Below are 20357 nucleotides of genomic sequence, written 5' to 3' on the forward strand. Positions count from 1 at the left end.
TTCCCTGTGGTGCATGTGGTTTCCCAGGAAGATCTAGTAGCCACAAAATAAAGAAAGGGATGCGAATCATAGTCTGAATGGGCAGTGTTAAGCCGGGTATTTCAACTCGTATGCGGAGGAAATGGTCAAAATGGCATGAAGGGAAACTGAGATAGGAATGATGAATGTTGTGGAGACTTCATAAAATCAGTTTTGCGGATGATCAAGCGTTAGGAATTATTAAGAGCAAAACAAAGGTTATGCAGTTTTCGAGAAGCTAAGTTAAACGTTAAAATAGGAGGGGAAAACGGCAGGTAGAATATTTCACGACTTTTGGAAATTTCTTGGACCAAGATAGTCACATTAGCCGAGATATACATAAGAAGACTTGTCTTAAGTAAAGAAGGTCTTAATTGGAGGATGGAATTGAGGAGAGGGACGTTGAGTAGGGATGTTAAGAAAAGAATTGTTGAAACCTTGATATGGACCATGGTTTTGTACGGAGTGGAAACATGGTCGTCGAAGCAAGATGATAGACGTTCAGAAATGTAAGCATAGTGGGGAAGGAGAGAGGATTGTTTGGAGAAATCCAAAGGAGGTAGGAAGATGAATGCAGAGTATTTTGATTGTCGATTAAATGCTGCGGTCTAAGATAGAGGAGCGGACACAAGGGGAAGAAAGGGCTAAGGATGTTGGACGGAATGATAATTGGAGAACAGAATTCAGAATTGGAGAACAATGTATGGTGTTGTAGAGTCAGGTTTTGTTCCGTTGAGTGTGGCTAATAAATGCAACTGTGTGAAGTCTGTGTCCATGTAAATCCTGACTTTAAGAAAGCTAGACTACCAAATCTAAATATAAAATTTATTTCCCTTAAATAAAATATTTTGCGCAAGAGAATGTTCGCGTATTTCTGCCAATCAGCCCCAACTGAGAGATTTGTAACTGATATTATTTTTTGACATAATTTATCGCGAAATAATCTCGACTCTAATAGTTCGCTTTATGCTTGTATTAATACATTCTCATTTTGCTGTTCCGAGTTAAGCTGGTCAATATGGTGTGAGCCCTGAGAAGTTCAGAGAGAGAAAGAAGCAACTGATTTGATAAAAAATAAAGAGAAAATCACAAGTACCATCTGAAATCATGTTAACCGATATATATTTTAAAATATCTCTTTAGCCGATCGTTTTGTGTATTCGAAGCGGCCGCTCGTTTAGCCTATTGCAGAATGTGAATGCCATCTAGTGGTCATGCACGTTACGACCGGAAACATAAGAATGACGTTAAGTTTTGCGTCAGCTGGGACCGGCATAACTAAAGAGCGCATGTATGGTGGGCGAATGCAATTTGTTTTGTTATCTTGTTATCGAAGTGTGTGGCTTAAATCAGCCGTAAATGAGGAAGTCATAAGGACACTCAATGTGACACAATGGAAGTAGCCGAGTTAGACGACCAGTGCCTCAATTGCAATGGACCTTTAAATTCTAGTACAAAATGTTTTTTTTCTTGTGACAACTGTAATAGGAGGATTCACGTTACGTGTCTAGAAATTCCTATTCCTTCCAATTTAGTGGGCGATTCATTTTTTAATTATGTTTGTAAATTTTGTAGTGTGTTAAGAATAGAAGAATTGAGTCGGCAAAAACTTTCGTGGTAATTATACTTTTGACAGTAATATGCCTTTTCTTGAGTTTTCGATCAATTTTAAATGCATAATTTTTTTGTAGGTTCAATGTGGTGACTTTAGCATTGTATAACTTACGAGAAAACTCTTATGGCATTGGAAGGAATGGATTTTTTCATTGGAAAATACATATATGTAACTTAATAGAGGAAAACTGGACCTCAATTTTTGGCATGAATGCGTGAGTACACCCAAAATCTTGAAGTTTGGCTATGTGAGGGTGGAATTTTACATCCATAGTCCCATGTCATTCTTTTTTCAGGACAAAAAGGAAAGCCTGGATCGGGACGGTGTCCGCAACATTGTCCCAATATAGCCCACAGTATTTTTTATCTGGTAAAAAAGTTTTAAACGAACGTGGTTGGTGGAAGTTAACTCACTCCTATACACCTGCAGAAATCGCTCAAGAATGTAAGTATTTGGCCCCTTGTTCCATGGTATTCTGAGAACCTTAGAGGCAAAACTACTTATCTACTTGTTATTATATGCGTCTTTTCAATAATCGCATTCACGGTATTTTAAAGCTAATGTTATGTCATTACTTACTGGTACCTTGACTAGACCGGTTTTCTCTAAGAGTTCGTTATTAACTGGAGGAGTGTAGTTTTACAATTTCGGGTCTATTAACTGAATACTCTTCTTTTTGCATCCACAAAATTTGGTACTGATAAGCGTGCAGTTACAAGTGTTTTTGGTTATATCACTGTATTTAATTTGGGGAAAGAATTCTGAGATATAGTAACTAGGGTCTCGGCCGTAGGGGAATGCATATACGTATAAATGGATGGCTATTGACTTATTAGCATCTAAAGTAGGAAAATTCTATATCTCTGAGAAAATATTTCATAAGTACCGAAATTAAATAGTATCTGCTGCAGAAAAAATAGTATAAAATTTCATTAAGGAGACATTTTAGCTAGAGGGAGAGCCTAACATTATTAATGGCAAAATTCAATGTATTGCACCAAGGATTATCTTTATGCCTCAATTGTGTTGAGTGATATCATCACTAATTGTATTGCAAATGAGGGTATTTCACTTTTGATTGAGGAGTAAAATTGGAATGCTCTTGCACTCAAATAAAACTAACCAATCACCAAACCAATAATCATAGAATTAGTCCAAGGCAATGATTTGCTGGTAGTAAATTTTCCTTATGATTTTCTATATAAATGTTACATGCGTTTGCTTTAAAATAAATTTTAATTACGAGATAAGGTCATTCAAACTGGATTTTTAAGGTTGAGTAGTATTATGGTCATCCAAATTTGAAGTTAATTTATCTTGGCAATGTTTTACGCTTAAAAAGTCCCCCACAAAGGTTTTTGTATTTCCCTGCCATGTATTCATATGGGTGCGTGTAAATTTTCTTTCATGAGGGAAAGATACTCCATTAATAAAGATGATATAATGTATGGGCACTGTAATCATCTAAAAATTAATACTTGTTTTCGAGTGGCAGTACTGCTTGAATAAAAAAAAGGTAGAAAGTGTGTGGAAACTATAGATCACTGGAGAGCACTTTTTAAAATATCAAAGGAATATATTCATTACTTATCTCAGTTGTTCTCACGGCCCCTTCATTTTCCCTCACATACCAAAGGTGGATCTCATAGTGCCTCTGGTGGACCTCTGCAGAATTCCAAAGAATTTCCCCAGGACTTGGATGCGCTCGGCAAGGAGGGCTACAGTGACGAAGCTGCATGTTCTCCAGCCACAGTGAACAACTCGTCCCCATCCCTAACTCCGGTCTGGCAGATGTCAACGGCCGACGATCAAGAGTCAGATTCTCAGCAGTCTGGCAGCAGTTCTTCCGTCCACCAACTCCAGTCCTCACAGCGAAGTGCCATGTATTCGAAGGCTTACGTACAGCCAAGTGCAACTCTGTCCAACTGCCTGTTTGCCGACGATGACGAAAATAATGATGAAGAGGTTAAGTTTGTGCATGAAAGTCACTTATCTTTTGCTTGGGCATTAAGTGAGACCATTCTCTAAACTCTGTTAGAGTGGCAGCGCCACTGAGTTACTGTTTTCCTCCAAAATAGTAAGTGACGTTGAAGGAGTGTCGTATTATATAATAATTCTTCTCATTTCGAAGAGATGTGAATATTTATGGTTGCTCTAGATCAAGTTTGGTTACTCCTGCATTATTGGACATGGGTGGAGAAAATTATAAATGACGTTATAGAAACTTCAATTTCTTTCCTTCCAACTGCAATGCTTCTACAGTTCCTCAAGCCTCATATGTTTTCATTGATTTTTACTTTATTTTAAAGGAAAAGGTCTCCACACTATTACACTTAAAAAATCAGTGCAATCAATGCAATTCATTAAAAATAAGTGAGTTAAAAGGAAGTTGACGTAGGAAGGAGCTAAAATTCTGAATCTTAAACCATTTTGTGTTCTAGAGCAATCAATGATTTCTTTGTTTTACTAATATTGTCAATATTTTTTATACATTTTTTGATTAACTAATTAATTTTTTTGTAGTCAGTCAACTGATATAAATTTTGCCTTTTTCTTATTTTCTTTTGATTTCACATGCTTCACATATTGTAACTGGGTTGTTAGAAGTATTTTTTTTGGGTATTCGTGTACCAGTAATATAATATTTAATTACAACATTTCCTTTGCATTTAAATATGTTAACAGCAAATCCCCTGTTCATGGACAGGTAAAATAGAAAATATAAAGTAAGAAATGGAGAGAGGAAATATAGATGCTTTAGAGCTGTGCAAGTTGAGATAGAAGGATGTCAAGAATTATTATAGTGATAGCTATAGAGTAATATAGAGTGTATGGGAAGAGAGCCTGTGATGGGTGGTCATATTAGGGAGGAAGGGGAGGGGATGGGGCAATATTAGGGAGGAAGAAGTTGATTGGGTTTACAATCAGTTAAGAGTACATAACTGTGGGTGCTCCTGGAGGGAAACATTTAATAGTAATGGGAGATTAGAATGTGTCAGCAGGCAAAGGAAGACATAGTAATGAGGTAGGATAGATACTATGGTTTAGGAACAAGAAAAACTGTGGGAAGAAAGCAAATAAGTTCTGGAGGAGACAGGGGTTAATCATATTGACAACAGTTTAGACATCACAATAGGCCTAACTGTACGTGGAAAATTCCGGTGGATTCAGGAAGGCATCAGGCTATATTATGGTCTGGCATTTAAGAATAGAGTGATTAATTCTGTGAGTTTCCCAGGAAAATATGTAAATTCATATCATAATTTAGTAATAATGCATACTAGCATTTGATTCAAAAAGATATGACAGGGCAGTTCAAGAAATGGATTATAGAAGTATAAACTAAAAAGACAAATAAAGGAATAACAGCATGCCTTAAAAAAATCGTGAGTGGGATAAGGGAGCTGGGTACTATAGAAGAAAAGTGTTCAGTAAAAATACGAACTACAACAGTAGACAACAAGTTCAGTTCATTGGCAACCATCGTGATACTCAATCGACGGTCAGAGTCCAACAGTTGTCGAACAGGAGCCACATTTTTGTCGGTTTTGCTGGTTGACGGCCACCAAGAGCATTGTTCGTCATGAACCTCTTCCCGGCCCTCCTTAAAGGCCTTCGATTACATTTTTTTTGTGACATGATTAGTAAGTAGAGGTTTACAATAACTGAAGTCCTGCCATTTCCACAGCTTGGAGAGCACTGAGACCAGTTTCGTGGCAAAGCTTAGCGTCATCCCCCCCCCCACCTACTCCAAGTGGTTTGATCCCGCTCCAACCAATAGGAGCAGGTCAGGAAATTCTATTGCATTACTTTTGGAACGCACCCAGTATGATAATTGGTAAATCATAAGCCGCAAACGAAAATTATTATTATTTGGTAATCTACCGGTTAAGATAGGTTTTTGGATGGACACCACTACTAAATAAATATTTTGTGACTCCTAACAAAACACAAAATCCAGCATCCTACTCTGTATCAGGTCCCTCTTCATCTCTGAGTACTTTCTTCCTCCCTTCATCCCGTCCAACATCCCAATCCTGTTCCTTCCAACAAAAATACGGGAATAGTAATTAGGAAAAGGACAAGGAAACCATGGGTTATGGGTAAGATGATTAGAAAGATGTCCCACTCTGTATGTTGGAATGAACATTATTAGCCGTAGTCTACCGGGTTAAGGTATATTTTTGATGGACCCAGCTAATGCACAGTACTGTATTTTTAAGCCCTGACTAACACCACACAAAATGTTATTAAACATCTAACTGCATATTACAGTATCTCATTCTTGATCTCTGTATACTCTCTCCTTCTTGTGATTTCAACCAAACTGCCAATTCTTTTCCTCCATTCACCTCACTTTCCCTGAGCTCTCCCCTCAATCAGTCTTCAGCATCTGATTGCCTCTCAGTGCCTCCCACATCCACTTGTCCTGCCTTCTTTAAATTTCTCCGAACAACCTTCTCTCCCCCGATATCATGTCTACAACTTCACCGTATACTTTCCTAGACATTTACAAAACAATTGAGTTTTTCGTTCAGTGACAATGAACATGAATGAGATGCAGCATTTCCAAAATGTAAAAATCATTCGCCTAGATTGCAATGACCACAAATTATTGATACACTCTTGAATTCCTACACTTTAATGCACATTAGTGGATGACTCCATTAAAGTTACTGTCGTGGCATCTGCCTCAGTTCTTTGAATAATGAACATATTCTCACCGCAAGTATTACTATTGTCTATTCTCTGTAGAATCTATACTTTATCATGTAAATGGCAACATTTATTAAAGTTCCGTGAGCTTACCTATTTTATGAATTGCAAATTTTGGTCCGTTAAACCCAAAAATCACCTTGGATTCTTGTTACTACCATGTATATAATTCCTTTATATACTAGGGCTAGGTTCGGTAGGAGAGAAGGTTGTGGCAAGAAATCCAAATGAGGCAGGATAAATGGATGCAGAGAATATTGAGTGGTGATGGAATGTTGAAGAGTGTAATAGAGGGGAGAAAATTGGATAAGTGAGGTAGTGGGAGAAATGAAGCATGCATGTTGAATGGAATGAAGAGAGTAAGAAAGCATGCATGATGGAGATGGCTAATATTAAGTGTAGAGACATTGTGTCATGCTCAACGAGGCTTAGAAATGTATTAGAATTAGTCAGTTTGTGTGTTTATCTAAAACCTACCATAAACAGTGAACTACCATTAATAATAGTAAATACAATATCAATAGTGCATCTCAAATTAGTTTAATTTCAATGAAAATGGTAGATATATTTCTCTTTAACTGAAAAGCAAGGCTCATCATGATGAAATGTCAATAGATTTATGTGGAGCGAAAAGTTTAAAAGATATTTAATGTATTCAAACATAACTATAGCAACTAAGCAGAGTCTCATTTTTTCTGTATCTGTTTTGTTATGCACACAGCATGGAAAATGAGACTGCTGAAGAAGAAACCAAAGAAATCAGTCTTAAATAGATTTAAGGTGAAGATGTTGTTTCATAATGTAAATATGAGGGGAAACCATTGAGCATAATCAACATATAACTTCAGCATTTGGAAAAATTTGTGCACAAACTAGAAAATATCAGATACTGTCTCCATCGTTTACTCTCACCACAAAATCTAAATGTTGAAATGTTAATTGGCCCTTTCTATAATTTTAAAATTATATTATAGAAGCATATTTGAACTGTTAGTGCCATGAGCAATTAACCTGTACTATGCTGATGCTTGATTACACAATTTATTGCATTTAATTGACAGAATTCTAATGTTTTTCCAGTCTGTGTTGGATATCGATGTGGACAATAATGAGGTCGAGATGGCGGAAGATGATTTACCTGGCAGAGGCAAGTTTCATCAGTGCAGTCAGTCGCTGGCAAACGAGATGTATAATCACCTTGACGGTGGTCTCAGGGAAGTGGCGGACATATTTTTGAAACCTCAGTCGGTGATGCACTCCTCTCCAGTCACGCCACCACCCCCACTGCTGCTACCAGAAGTGGAAGAGGAAGCATTGCCACAGCCCGAGAAGAGTCTCTTCACCAGGAGAGAGAAAAAGTTAATCACAGGCCATTTAGAGAAGAGTGTTATCAGTCGAATCAATGAGCTGGGGTAAGGATTATAAATTGTGCTACTTGTCATTCATGCCCACCCATATACATTATGGAATGTCCTTTTTTTCCCTGGAAAGGCCTTATGCAAACAAGTTATACGAGTATTTCTTTGTATTCAAATCATGGTCTAATGTCTTTTATATGGAGAAAAGTCAGTAGTGCCAATCCCTTTTGCACAAATGATTACCTCCCAATTCATTTTATGCGATGAATTGTTATAGAAATAAATTGTAACTTGAGCAGGTAACAACCTAATTAGTTGTCTCACTTGAATAGGTGAAATACTTGAATCTTACTGGAATAGGTTCTTAAAAATTAAAATCCTCCCAAATATATTGAATTCTCATTTTTTTAAATTGAAATATTACTTGCTTTTGTGAATTCTACTATCAATAATTTATTTTCATATTCAATTAAATGAAAGAATGACGTTCATAAATGATCCCTAGAATGAAACTTTACCCATTGAAATCTACTTCAATGAAATACTACCTTGATCAAAAAGTTCCCGGAATAACCACCGTGTGGCGCTCCCATCGTTCCGATTTGAGTTCTGTTTTTTTGTTAAATTGGTACATCTGTTGTTGATATTCCCTTTAAATCTTAGTGTCATAACTTGACATTTGCAAAAGTTACGTAGCCAAGAGTACATCTATCTCTGTGTGTGTTGGCGATTTTTTACAATTGCAGAAATGGATTTAAATTTGCAACAACGAACTTGTATTAAATTTTGCGTAAAAAACGGATTTAGTGGCGCACGGACGTTGGAAATGTTGGAAAAGTGTTTTGGCAACGATTCTCTAAAAAAAACGGTCGTTTACCAGTGGCACGAGCGGTTCAGAAGTGGTCGTGAGTCAATCGAAGATGATGAACGCAGTGGCAGACCATCGACATCGAAAGTCCCGTGAAAAAATTGATAAAGTAAAAGAAATGTTGGTCAATAACCGCAAATTAACCATCAGAGAAATAGCGGAGGACTTGAACATTGCCTATGGATCCGCCCAAGACATTGTGGTTAATGATTTGGGTTTCCGTCGTGTAGCAGCAAAGTTGGTGCCAAAAGACCTCAATTTCATGCAAAAAAGAGACCGTGTTGACGTCGCAAAAGACATGATTTGCGAGGCTGAATCCGATCCCACATTCATCAAAAGGATCATTACTGGAGACGAGACGTGGGTTTATGAGTACGACACGCAATCCAGACATCAGGCAAGTGAATGGCGTTCACCAAATGAGCCGAGACCAAAAAAACCACGTCATTTTCAGTCAAAAAAGAAGGCAATGCTGACGGTTTTCATGGATTACAACGGTGTAGTGCATCATGAATTTTTGCCAGAAGGCCAGACAGTAAACAAAGAGTATTATTTGGGCGTTATGAGACGTTTGCGTGAAGCAATTCGCCGAAAGAGACCAGAAATGTGGGCAGAAAACTCGTGGATTTTGCACCATGATAACGCACCGTCGCACAGTGCTATCATTATTCGTAATTTTTTGACGAAAAATGCAACAAATACCATCCAACAGCCACCGAATTCACCTGATTTGGCTCCCTGTGACTTCTTTCTGTTCAATCGAGTTAAAAAACCATTACGGGGAACGCGTTTTAGCAGCCGAGAGGAAGTAATGGAAAAATCGCAGGAAGCACTGATGGACATACCGAAAACCGAATATAAAAAATGTTTCGAGGATTGGATCAAGCGCTGGCATAAGTGTGTTGCAGTCGATGGGGATTACTTTGAAGGGGACAATATAGATTTAGATGAATAAACTTGTATTTTTAATTTTCTGAATAAATTCCGGGAAATTTTTGATCAAGGTAGTATTGGCTCGTGTAAGTTATTGAGGCTAAACCCAGTTTATGGTAATATGTTATAATGGTAATTATTATTAGGTAATCTACCGGTTAAGGTAGGTTTTTGGATGGACACAGCTACTAATTAAATATTTTGTGACTAGAAAAACACAACATCCTACTCTACATCAGGTCCCAATTCATCTCTGTGTACTTTCTTCCTCCCTTCATCCCGTCCAACATCCCTATCCTGTTCCTTCCCTTTCCTCGTTTCCCCAACATTCTCCCCTCAATTACAGTCTTCAACTTCCGGCTGCCGGTCAATACCCCCTTCAGCCACTTTTCCTGCCTCCATAGGATTTCTCCCAACAAACCCCTGTTCTCGCCCACCATACCAAGTACTTCCTCATTTGTTTTCTTCTCTGTCTCCATTTCACCTTCTCCATTCTTCTCCACACCCACATTTCAAAAGCCTCCAGTCTACGTCTATCCTCCTGCTTCAATGACCACGTTTCTGATAATTTAAGCTCTACTTTTCCCAATTTATTTCATACTATGAATATACATTGAAATATGCAGAATACATATAAATATGTTGAAAATTACCATTAGTTTTATCATTTCCATCATTGAAATGTAATTGCTCTTGTTAAATAATAAATTTCTTTTTAGTAGACTCCAAATCTAATCAATGCTTCAGCAAGTTCCATTTGAAGTGCTCAGTAAACTCTCAGTTATCTGTTATGTAGATCATACATGTTATTCTCTTCCCAGAGCCTCAAAATTTGTATGAAATATTGCAATCTTAAATATAATTAAATGCTTGAAACTTTGAAATACTTTTTTTTAATACAAATATCTCGGCTATGTTATAAGTGTTTAAACTCTCAAACTCAAAAGTTGTCGATTGTATTTGTTTTGATTTAAAAATTTTCGTCCTATCCCATTATCGTTTCCCTTGCATTTATATACCCTAAGAATTCCATATTCTCCTTTTAAGGCAAGCAAACACGTAGTTTTACTGTGCAGGAAATAAGTCGTTGATTATCTACACTGTGCTATTTTAATGTGTATCATATGATGAATATGAATCTGAATTAGTGATCCTTTGTTAATATTCATCCTTAAACAATCACATGTAATTTCCAGGCGACATATTGGTTTAGCTCGCTGAGGAAAATGCATTCTGCTATCCACTTTATGATGGATTTTCTTTTTAAATTATAACTCCACCCTTAAAAATGGCCAAAAGACAGAAATTATATTACTTTCCCTTGCTAAGAAACTCAAATTGTTCACACAGAATGAAAAGGAAGAGTTTCCATATGCATATATCCTGTCATATCATGACTATATTTTCTGCATATTTTGGTTATCCATGCTTTTCAATTGTTTGCGTTTCATCATACTACGATTTGTATGAATAATTGAGAGTTTACTGTTTTTGGCACTCTTTGAAAAACATGAAAAATTTTATTAGTGCCCAAAGTAGCAGGTCTTGCTTGTTTGAGTGTAACTATCCTCACAAAAAATTCTGAAAGGTGTTATAATTTAATATGGAAAATGTCTCATAGATGTTAGTTGTACCAAAGATTTTAGTGTGGTGCATTGATCTAATATCTAAGCTTAAAAGAGGCATTTTATGAGCTTTGAACCCTTCGAGGTAGATTTTACCATGACGGAAATAGTATATTTCTCTTGCTGACGGCTAAAGTATATTTCTTTAAATTTATTAGAGAAAAGTTTTGGGTCAGAGTTTGGTGGACAGGAGGTAAGGATGTGTTAAAGCAGATACTAGATCCATCAGCTCTGTTTAAATGGAAATACCTTTCTTCTGTTCACTCATTTGATGGCAAGAGTGCAAATAAATGTTGTAATAATTTATGATTAACAGTATATAATTCACTTTCCCTGGGGAATTTTCATTTACCTTTGCTTGCAGGAGTGATCTGAGATTCATTTCTTTCCAAGGATCATCCTGGTCAAAGAAACAAATAAAGTTCAAAGGCCAAGGTAGCAAAATTTCATTGAGCCACTCAACATGATTCTTGCTTTATTTTGAAGCATTCCTTAACATTTTTGTTCGTTGGAGCGTACAATATTGAACCCTTTTGCTCTGTGTTGAGCAATATTTTGGCACTTTGGATGAGGACGGAATGGAAACAAGACATGCCAATTCCCCCCCCCCCCCTAAGTTGGCCCTAGTTTCATAGTCTGTATTAATGAAGAAATTCTTTTCAATTTTTGGCCATTTTTATCTTATCGGCAGAGCAGGTGAATGTGCTGCTTAAATGTTGATGTATATGTGTAAACAATGAAAAGCTGTTCAACTGACGTTGCAATAAATGTGAAATTTCTTTCTCCACATGTGCAGAGGTGTGCCGATGAGTGAATATGCGGAAGTTAAATTGTTGAATTCAATGAGAAGAGCGCTGGCCGCACCTCATGAAAATGCACCCGCATCCATACGTCGCCACTTTCGCAAGCTAATGTTGAGGAAGATCAAACGTGAGAGAGGTTTGCCCCTCTTCAATTTTGATAGCTATTTGAACGGAGGTGGTGCATATGCTGGTACAAGTTGGCAGCAAGTGAATGCATTCATTAGTGCGACAAGCATGCCCAAGACTGAGAGGGTTCTTGACAGGTTCAAGGTAAGAAGACTCATTTCTCCAAGTTCATCCAGTATCTTTTACAATGTTGAATGTGGATTTCATCATAACCTTGGAAAAGTTTATATAATTTTTGAGTAAAGTACAAATAATTATGCACCCAAAAGGAAATAATAATAATAATAGTGTTTATTAGTTGAGAGATTATAGGCCTGCATAGGTGTGGTAGTCCACTGGGTAGAGTGCTGGACTACTGACTAGAGGGCCCAGGTTCAACTCCAAGTGATGCCTCTGGGCACTCTTAAGCTTCACCCAAGCTGTGTGGATTTCCAGGACCAGATCTTCCTGGGAAATCACAGGAGGCCCAGGGAAACGAATTGACCTTCCCTACTATTTATGCGTGAATTTCACACCCAGTTGGGTTCAGTATGTGGTCAGCTTTACCCTCACCTATCCAACCAATCTTCTAGTCGATTGATTATTGCGGATATTATGAGCATTATACTATATCATACATGCATACCTAATATAGGAAACTACACAGTTGAACACTCTTCAGAAACAGCATATAGGGGATCATATTGGTGGAATGGCATATGTGCATGTTTCCGACCCCAAGGGCCCTGGTTTGAATCCCTGCGGTGAGCGGATTATTGTCATATCCTGATCTCTACTTGGGGTGTTATGTAGAGAGCACCCCAAGAAGATGCTACTACTCTTTAAAAAATTCAAATCGGAGAAAATTTGTTGATGGTGGTAAGAAGGTTGCCTTCACTGGTAACCTCAATAAAATGGTTTGAATGGTCATAATGTGTGTACACATTGAATGAAGTTACCACATTTCATTGCATATAAGATGCACTTGTTCTTGTTGTCCTAAATAATGGCTCAAATGGATCGCATCTGGATCTTTTCAAGAATATGAACATTCCACAGCCATGCCTGTATTCAGCAGATGGCATCAAAGGCGCATGGCTGAGATTTCCATAAACACAAAGGATCTATTACACTTTTCCCCCCTTAGAAACTGATCCTTGAAAATGGACCCTCCTAACCCATTAACCATCTACTGGAGAGATGAAATGAAGTACTGGACCGTAACAAATATTTTCCCCTGAATATGAACTCCTGGAGGGGGTTTTATATGTCATCAAATATAATCACTAGATTTCATCTTGAGGCTTCAATGTCAATCAGTTTGTAAGTGTACGGAAGGGAATTTACAAAAATAATCATAAGTTCTCCTGAGTAATCCTTACCAGAACCCAGAAATTCCCTTAAGTAAGAACCTTTCTTGAGTAATATTTGCCTGATATTAGTCATGACCACATAAATCAAGCCGAAGGTTAAATTCAAATAATCATAGGAAGGAGATACAGGGACAGTAACTTTAACCGTGTCATCCACTTATATGCATTAAATTGCAATAATTTCAAAGTTTAAAATACAGTCAAGCCAAATGATTTTTAAACTTTGAAATTATTGCATTTTAATGCGTGTCAGCGAGTAGCTCCGTTAAATTTACTGTCTCAGCATCTTCCGCATTTCTTTGAATTTTTCCAGCATAAACACCTCTGTGTTTAAACATTGGCTTTAACCTCGTAGACTGTGGCACAGTGTGCATGACTACAAATACATGTAGCATTGTATGTGTGATGTATCATGATAGCATCTTGTTTCATAAAAGCCTCCAAAATTTTGGAGCACAATGGGATGCCTTCGTAGCTTAAATAGCTCAAGCATGTGATAGAAGGGAGAATGTTAGGCAAGCTAGGAAGAAGTTAGGCTATATGGCTGAAGGCATCAAGGGATCTGGATTCGTATCCCAGTCAAAGTGAATGATTTCTACCATTCAAAATTGTTGCATAATAAGCCAAAGGTAGGTATGATATGCAAGAGTTTGATAGAGCTCCCTTATTGCCAAGCCTGACAGCATGCGAAATTCACTCAACAGGGTTAGAGGGTCAGTTCTTTTCCCTGCACTGACTATGGTTTTCCAGGAATTTCTGGTAATTGAAAAATTACACATCTCAGGTAAAGTTGTTGGTGCTCAGAGGCATCCCTGGGAATGGAACCCAGGCCCTCTGATCAGTAGTCTAATTCTTTACCCTCTGGATTACCACATTCCTCGACATTAGCCATGAATACCTAAAATGCAGATTGTAGTGTTAATTTCTGCTGTGTCATGTTTGCATATTTTTTATAATAATCTGTTGTTTTTGTTTCCTCAGCAAGCATCTCATTTGACGGCTGGCAGTGTCACTTACTCAGGGACTCCTGGTTTTTTATCAAACCTTATAAGCTGGTGTGAGCCTGTATGTTTAAAGAGCCCTTTCACTCACAGGTGAGGAAATTGCTTATTTATGTCTAATAGAATAATGAAAGGCTTTTCCTTCCTATGTTTTGCATTGCAAATATTTGTCTGTTTTGCATTTCCTCATTTATGCCCGCCATTTAATATCTCTCTCCCTCATCAAGCCTCACAATACTGATACATTGTTCAATTCCTCATTCATATAGGTTGCTGAAACCATACATAAGAAGAGACCGGACCAGTTGTCCACTCTGGGTTCGACTCATGATGGAATTGACAGAAACTGTGAAGAAAAAAGGAATTGGGGTACCTCCAACTACACCATATTATGTGGCTCCAATTGACTACTGCTACATAAATGCATGGCACATACAAGCCATCAACTCATTGGCCAGGGAGTTTTTCTGGCCTGGAATTGACCGTAAGAAGCTTTCATGGCTAATTTTCATGCCTTTCAATGTTTGCATCACCATCATTAATTAAACTAAATTAGGGCCTCCTCCAACTAGGGAATGCTCCCTTAGAATACTAATTGGCACATTTGTCCTGAAGAGCATTCAGATATTATGGTTTTATGTGCAATGCACCATTTCGTGCAGTTCTTGGAATTTTGCTAATTATTCATCAAGTTGGTATTTCCTCACCCCTACCTCCTGAACCATAGCCAGCAGTTCAGTAGCAGTAGTAGTTTTGAGGGGAGGCGACCAACAGCCAAGGTCATTTGCGCCATAGGGGATGGACAGGAAAGGATGAAGGGTGGAGAGAAACCCGGCGTCGGCATTAGCCTACTCTTTACGAAAAGCGCCAAGGGGTCCGCAGTTTAACATCCCATCCGACGGACAGCATACTCACTCAAAGTGCCCTCCACAAAGCACCTCAAGTAGGGATCGAGATACCTCTGAAAAATATTCAACACCGCCGGGATTTGAACCCGCGCCCTCAGGGTGGGAAGCCAGTACGTTAGCCCCCACACCACCTTGATCCCCCGCCAGCATTTCATGTGAACCATATTTCCATTCCATTTTGATTGACCTCCCTACCTTGATCCACCCCTGAATCACATGCAAATCATTTCCATATTAATTCCTTAGGGATTATTTTCATTTCTGAAAGAAATTTCAAGTTCTGTAGCAATATGCATATCAACTGGTGATAACTTTCAGTCACTCAATTCAATTTTGGTTCCTTATCTAATTAATAATTTCCTTATATCTCTAGTTTCAGATTGTCTGCAGTACCCTGATTTCAGTTGTGTGGTCATGTACAGAAAACTCATTGTTGGATTTGCGGTTATGGTTCCTGATGTGCAGCACAATGAAGCATATATATCATTTCTCTTCACAAGACCTGAGTGGAGGAGAGCTGGCATTGCTACTTTCATGCTCTACCATTTGATCCAGGTAAATTGGATGACCCAGAAATTAGACAATGGTTAGATATCTGGTTATGTAAATTAATTCTGGTAGTGGAATGGGTTATTATAATTATTTGGTTATCTACAGTTTAGGTTGGTTTTGGATGGGCATAAACCTATCACCCCTACCTTTATTTTCTCTGCAAAAAAGACAACCTGACACCTCACTCTAAAAGTCACCCTTCATGAACTCCATATGCTTACTTCCTTCCATCCAACATGCCTATCCTCTTCCTAGCTTGCCTAACTTTCTCCCCTCTATCACAGTCTTCAAAATTATAGAAGTGATTAAAAATAAAATGCACCAAGGCAGGGAAAAAGCAGTGGTGTGTGATTCTGAAATGGGATCTACTAGTTATTAGCATATATAGAGTAATCCAAAAACACAGATATGTCTTAACTGGGATTACGACCAGGACCAATGGAAACTTCAATCCTTGATTAAAAATACTGTTGGCATTATCATTAACAGATTGCCTTTTGAAACCTTATTTAATAAAGTACAGTGACAATATCACATCAACCAGCAACAGGGCCCATCAACCAACCTTCTTCCAGAGAGTAGTGAACCTGTCCAAATATAATCTCTCCATTCCCACTTTGAAATTACTCCACAACGGTCTAAAATACAACCCTGTTTTCCCCAACATCCACCAAGATCCATAAAAACTTGGTTATGGGCTGCAAATTGGCCCTTTCTAGCAAAAAATTAGGTACGAAGCAACTCATTACCAATATCATCTAGGCTGACATAAAGAAGACACCCAGCAAGTTCCAAAACCCAAGGAAGGAGCCACTCTAGACTCTATCAAAGGAAATAGAAGATGAGGAACTCACCATAACCAAAGTAGATAAAGGGAACTGCATCATTATTCTGGATAAATAAAAGTACATAAGTGCCAAACCTTCATTTCATTCAACAATTTTTAAATCCTGAAGAAAGACCCCAATACAGCATACCAAAAGGGTAGTTAAAAACGCCATATCTTCAGCAGTTAATGTTTTTAGCGACAGGGAAATATTTTACCTGGCTAATGTGAACTCACTACCCCCAAGATTGTATGGTTTACCCCAACTCAACAAAAATGACGTACCAATCAGACGTCAGTAGGTAGCCAGTATGAGTCTGTGGGTGCATAATTTGTCCTCTAAATTCAATTTTTCAGCACCTCTCCAACTTTAAACCAAACTTCGGTATTAAAAATTCATTGTCTTTACTGGAGCTACTCCCAAAATACCAAATAAATATCATTTGATGTCCAAAATCTTTTCCCCTCTATCCCGATACGAGAGCCATTGTCACATGCCCAAGACATCTTTTCCAATGCTAATTTTGGCGGCATGATAAAAACCGAGATATGTTAGTCACTCCAAATTTGGGTTGACCAAGGCTAGTATAACAAGCAAAAGGAAAGACTAGCCATAGGCTCCCCACTAACCCTACTTTTAGTGAGAATTTTCATGGACAGATTAGAAGAGAAGATTTTCAATTCTAAAAAAGAAAAACTAGTCGATAACATTCTATACTGGTATAGATATGTCGACGACGTCTTATGCTGTTGGATGGGGAGCAATGGACAATTGAAAAACTTCATCCAATAATTAAACTCAGTACATAACTGCATAAAGTTCACATTGGGGCTGTGTGTTGTTGGGCAAATTGATTTCCTCGACCTTACCATCGATTTTTGGGAGAGTAAACATGTGTTGACATCTACAGAAAGCCCTCGTATATAGAACTGGTGATTCTGTCAGATTCATGCCACCTTATTACCCATCAACTAGCCAGCTTCCACTCTATGATAAGTGGACTAATAAATATCCCCATACCTAAAACAAATTTTGACTGCCAACTCAAAACAATCAATGGCTACAACTAGGATCTGATGAACTCTCTGCTCAGGAAGAAAAGGACAAAGCTCACTACCAACTTAACCACATCTCTGCAAAAGGCACTGGCCATGGAAACCCAAAAATGGTGCAAATTCCCCTTCATCAATAATAAGTGTCAAAGCAGTTGTGTAAAAACGCAGATGCCTTCGATAATACACAGAAGAGTGGTGTTTATGAAGTACAGTGTGAGTGTAAAGCTGCCTATGTGGACCAAACAGGGAGGAATTTCTCCACCCGAAACAAAGAACACGAGAAGTGCATGATCCTAGGGAATTCCACATCAATGATCACCAAACCGCATACTGGAGACAACCATGCATGTGACTTCAAGTTGCAAGTTCTGTGTGTGCTAAACAAAGTCAAAAATTAGATGCAATGGAACAATTGGAAATTGTCCACTGGGTAAAGAAGAACACCCCCTCTTTACTGACATGCGGTTCTCCTCCTCCTTCCCATCATCAACTTCCTTTCGTGCATTTTTACTGCCACCTATCCACCCCTTCCCAGTGTTTTGTCCTCCCCTCCCTGAGATATGTACTAAGTATGGGGAATTCATTCCTTCCACACCCCTCCATAGAACCTTGATCCCCTGGCCCCACCACAGCCTATTCCCCCCCCCCACAACCCTGGTGCCGATAAGTCATCAAAGATGGCTGCTAATCACCCAAGTGGTCTTCAGAGACTTTGTGAGAAATGTTTTTTTTTTAATTTTGTAATTTGCAATCCTATGCCAGCCTTTCTCTTCTCTCCGCTTCTGCCTTTCCAGCCACATCCACACCCCCCTCCTCCCCGAGCATCTTGATGCCGTTTCTGCTGCTGATAGGTGATTGGTGAATCACTCAAGTGGACCTTGGAGACTTTTTGTACTGTTTTCAATATGTTTCAAACTTTGTATTTCGCAATCCTATTTATTGGTTGGCCAACCTTTCATGTCTCTCCCCTCCCTGCCACATCCACCCCATCCTCCCAGGATGTAAAAATGTATATAAGATGGCATTTGACTTCATTTTGGTACCTAATGAATCGAACCTGGTCGTACAATAAATCTTATCTTGTGGAATATTGATACTATCCATTCCTTATAATGTTCTAATTCCAACATCATGCCTGAAACTACTCAATTTAATATATTATCAAGTATTAGTGGTTTTTATGGGAGGTACCCGACAGCCAAGGTCATTTGCGCCATTGAGGATGGTTGGGAAAGGATGAAGGGTAGAGACAAATTTGGTGTCGGCATTAGCCTACTCTTTTCAAAAGGTGCCAAGGGGTCCACAGTTTAACGTCCAATCCGACAGATGTTGTACTGACTCAAAGCGCTCTCCACAAAGCACCTCGAGTAGTGATTGGGATATCACTGGAAAATATTTGTTGTCTCCAGGATTTGAACCCGGGCCCTCTCCGTGGGAAGCCTGTACATTAGTCACCGCACCATCCAATCCCCACCTTATTGATTTAAAATTGTTGGTTCATCAATACAAAATTCATGTTGATACTGTAACAATTTTTTTTCCAAATTTGATTGTCTATTATTGGAAAAAGTTTGTGAAAAAGTATCTCGATAAACCATGCATTAGTAAAAGCCCATTTACTTTTAATTGCCATTGTGAGACTAGACAATAAAGAAGTCTAATGTGTGTGACAATGCTCAAGTTTTCATTCATGCCAGATTATAAAATTTTTTTCCCTGCATTTTATTATCCATGTGGAATATCTCAGGTGTGCAATTTGACTAAAAATAACTTTTTTTTCTAGACATGTATGGGAAAAGATATCACTCTTCACGTGTCAGCCACCAATCCAGCCATCATTTTGTACCAGAAATTTGGTTTCAAAGTGGAGGAATTCATCCAAGACTTCTATGAAATGTATCTTCCAATCAATTCGAGGGAATGCAAGCATGCTCTGTTCCTAAGGCTCAGTCGTTAAATAAGTGCCACCACCATTTCTGTGTTCAAGAAAATCAAAAGTTTTCCATTGAAAAGAACTCTCCAGCACAAATGAGCAATTCGGTCAAATTAAGGGCAAATGTTTTTGTTGTGAACTTTTTGAAACATGAAAGTATATCTGTGGTGTCGTTAAATTCAATTGATGCCAAACCATTGTGATAAAATAAGTTATTGTGTGAAATAATGAAGGTGCTAACATTCCATTTGTGTACATATTTACCTAGCATTTTTTTTCATTATTTGTTCATCAAGTCTCTTGTTTTTTTCAATAAAATTTTTAATATAATTATTGTCTCAGATCATTAATGTCTATTTTTCTACTAGTGTCCTATATACCAACTAACTTGTAAGGACTTAAATATCATAATTTTAAGGGATGGATTTGAATGCGACAAGAGTCATGCATTAGGTACAATGGTCAAGTTTAGCATGTTCTTCATGCAAAAATTAATTCTAGAGTAAGAATTGAGCCTGTAATCTTTGCCCTTTGTATATCATTCACCAAGTTTTATGATTCTGCATTTTTTTTCGCTAAAATGGTGTTTGAATTTCCTTATGTTGATCTGATTTTATGTTATAGGAGGATATAACAAAAAAATTTAATTCAAATTACTAGGCATTTT

The 20357-nt window shown here is 38.0% G+C and overlaps 1 protein-coding gene across 1 annotated transcript; it reads left to right on the forward strand.

The window, feature by feature from the left end:
- Positions 1 to 1394: 1394 nt before the first annotated feature.
- Atac2 (Ada2a-containing complex component 2) lies at positions 1395 to 19922 on the forward strand. The gene is made up of 10 exons (XM_071583910.1): positions 1395 to 1635; positions 1710 to 1847; positions 1929 to 2077; positions 3270 to 3598; positions 7430 to 7761; positions 11930 to 12206; positions 14396 to 14508; positions 14685 to 14899; positions 15697 to 15878; positions 19541 to 19922. Exons 1-10 carry the CDS (start codon positions 1412 to 1414, stop codon positions 19712 to 19714), a joined length of 2133 nt encoding a protein of 710 aa, XP_071440011.1. The 5' UTR covers positions 1395 to 1411; the 3' UTR covers positions 19715 to 19922.
- Positions 19923 to 20357: the final 435 nt, after the last annotated feature.

Source organism: Hetaerina americana, unplaced genomic scaffold (assembly GCF_022747635.1).
Source record: "Hetaerina americana unplaced genomic scaffold, ioHetAmer1.1.p SCAF_15, whole genome shotgun sequence".
In the NCBI taxonomy this organism is placed as follows: domain Eukaryota; kingdom Metazoa; phylum Arthropoda; class Insecta; order Odonata; family Calopterygidae; genus Hetaerina; species Hetaerina americana.

Coding starts and splice junctions, on each gene's coding strand:
- Atac2 (XM_071583910.1), top strand. CDS start 1,412: ATGGAAGTAGCCGAGTTAGACGACCAGTGCCTCAATTGCAATGGACCT. Junction 1,848..1,928: donor TCAATTTTTGGCATGAATGC/GTGAGTACACCC, acceptor TTCTTTTTTCAG/GACAAAAAGGAAAGCCTGGA. Junction 15,879..19,540: donor TGCTCTACCATTTGATCCAG/GTAAATTGGATG, acceptor TTTTTTTTCTAG/ACATGTATGGGAAAAGATAT.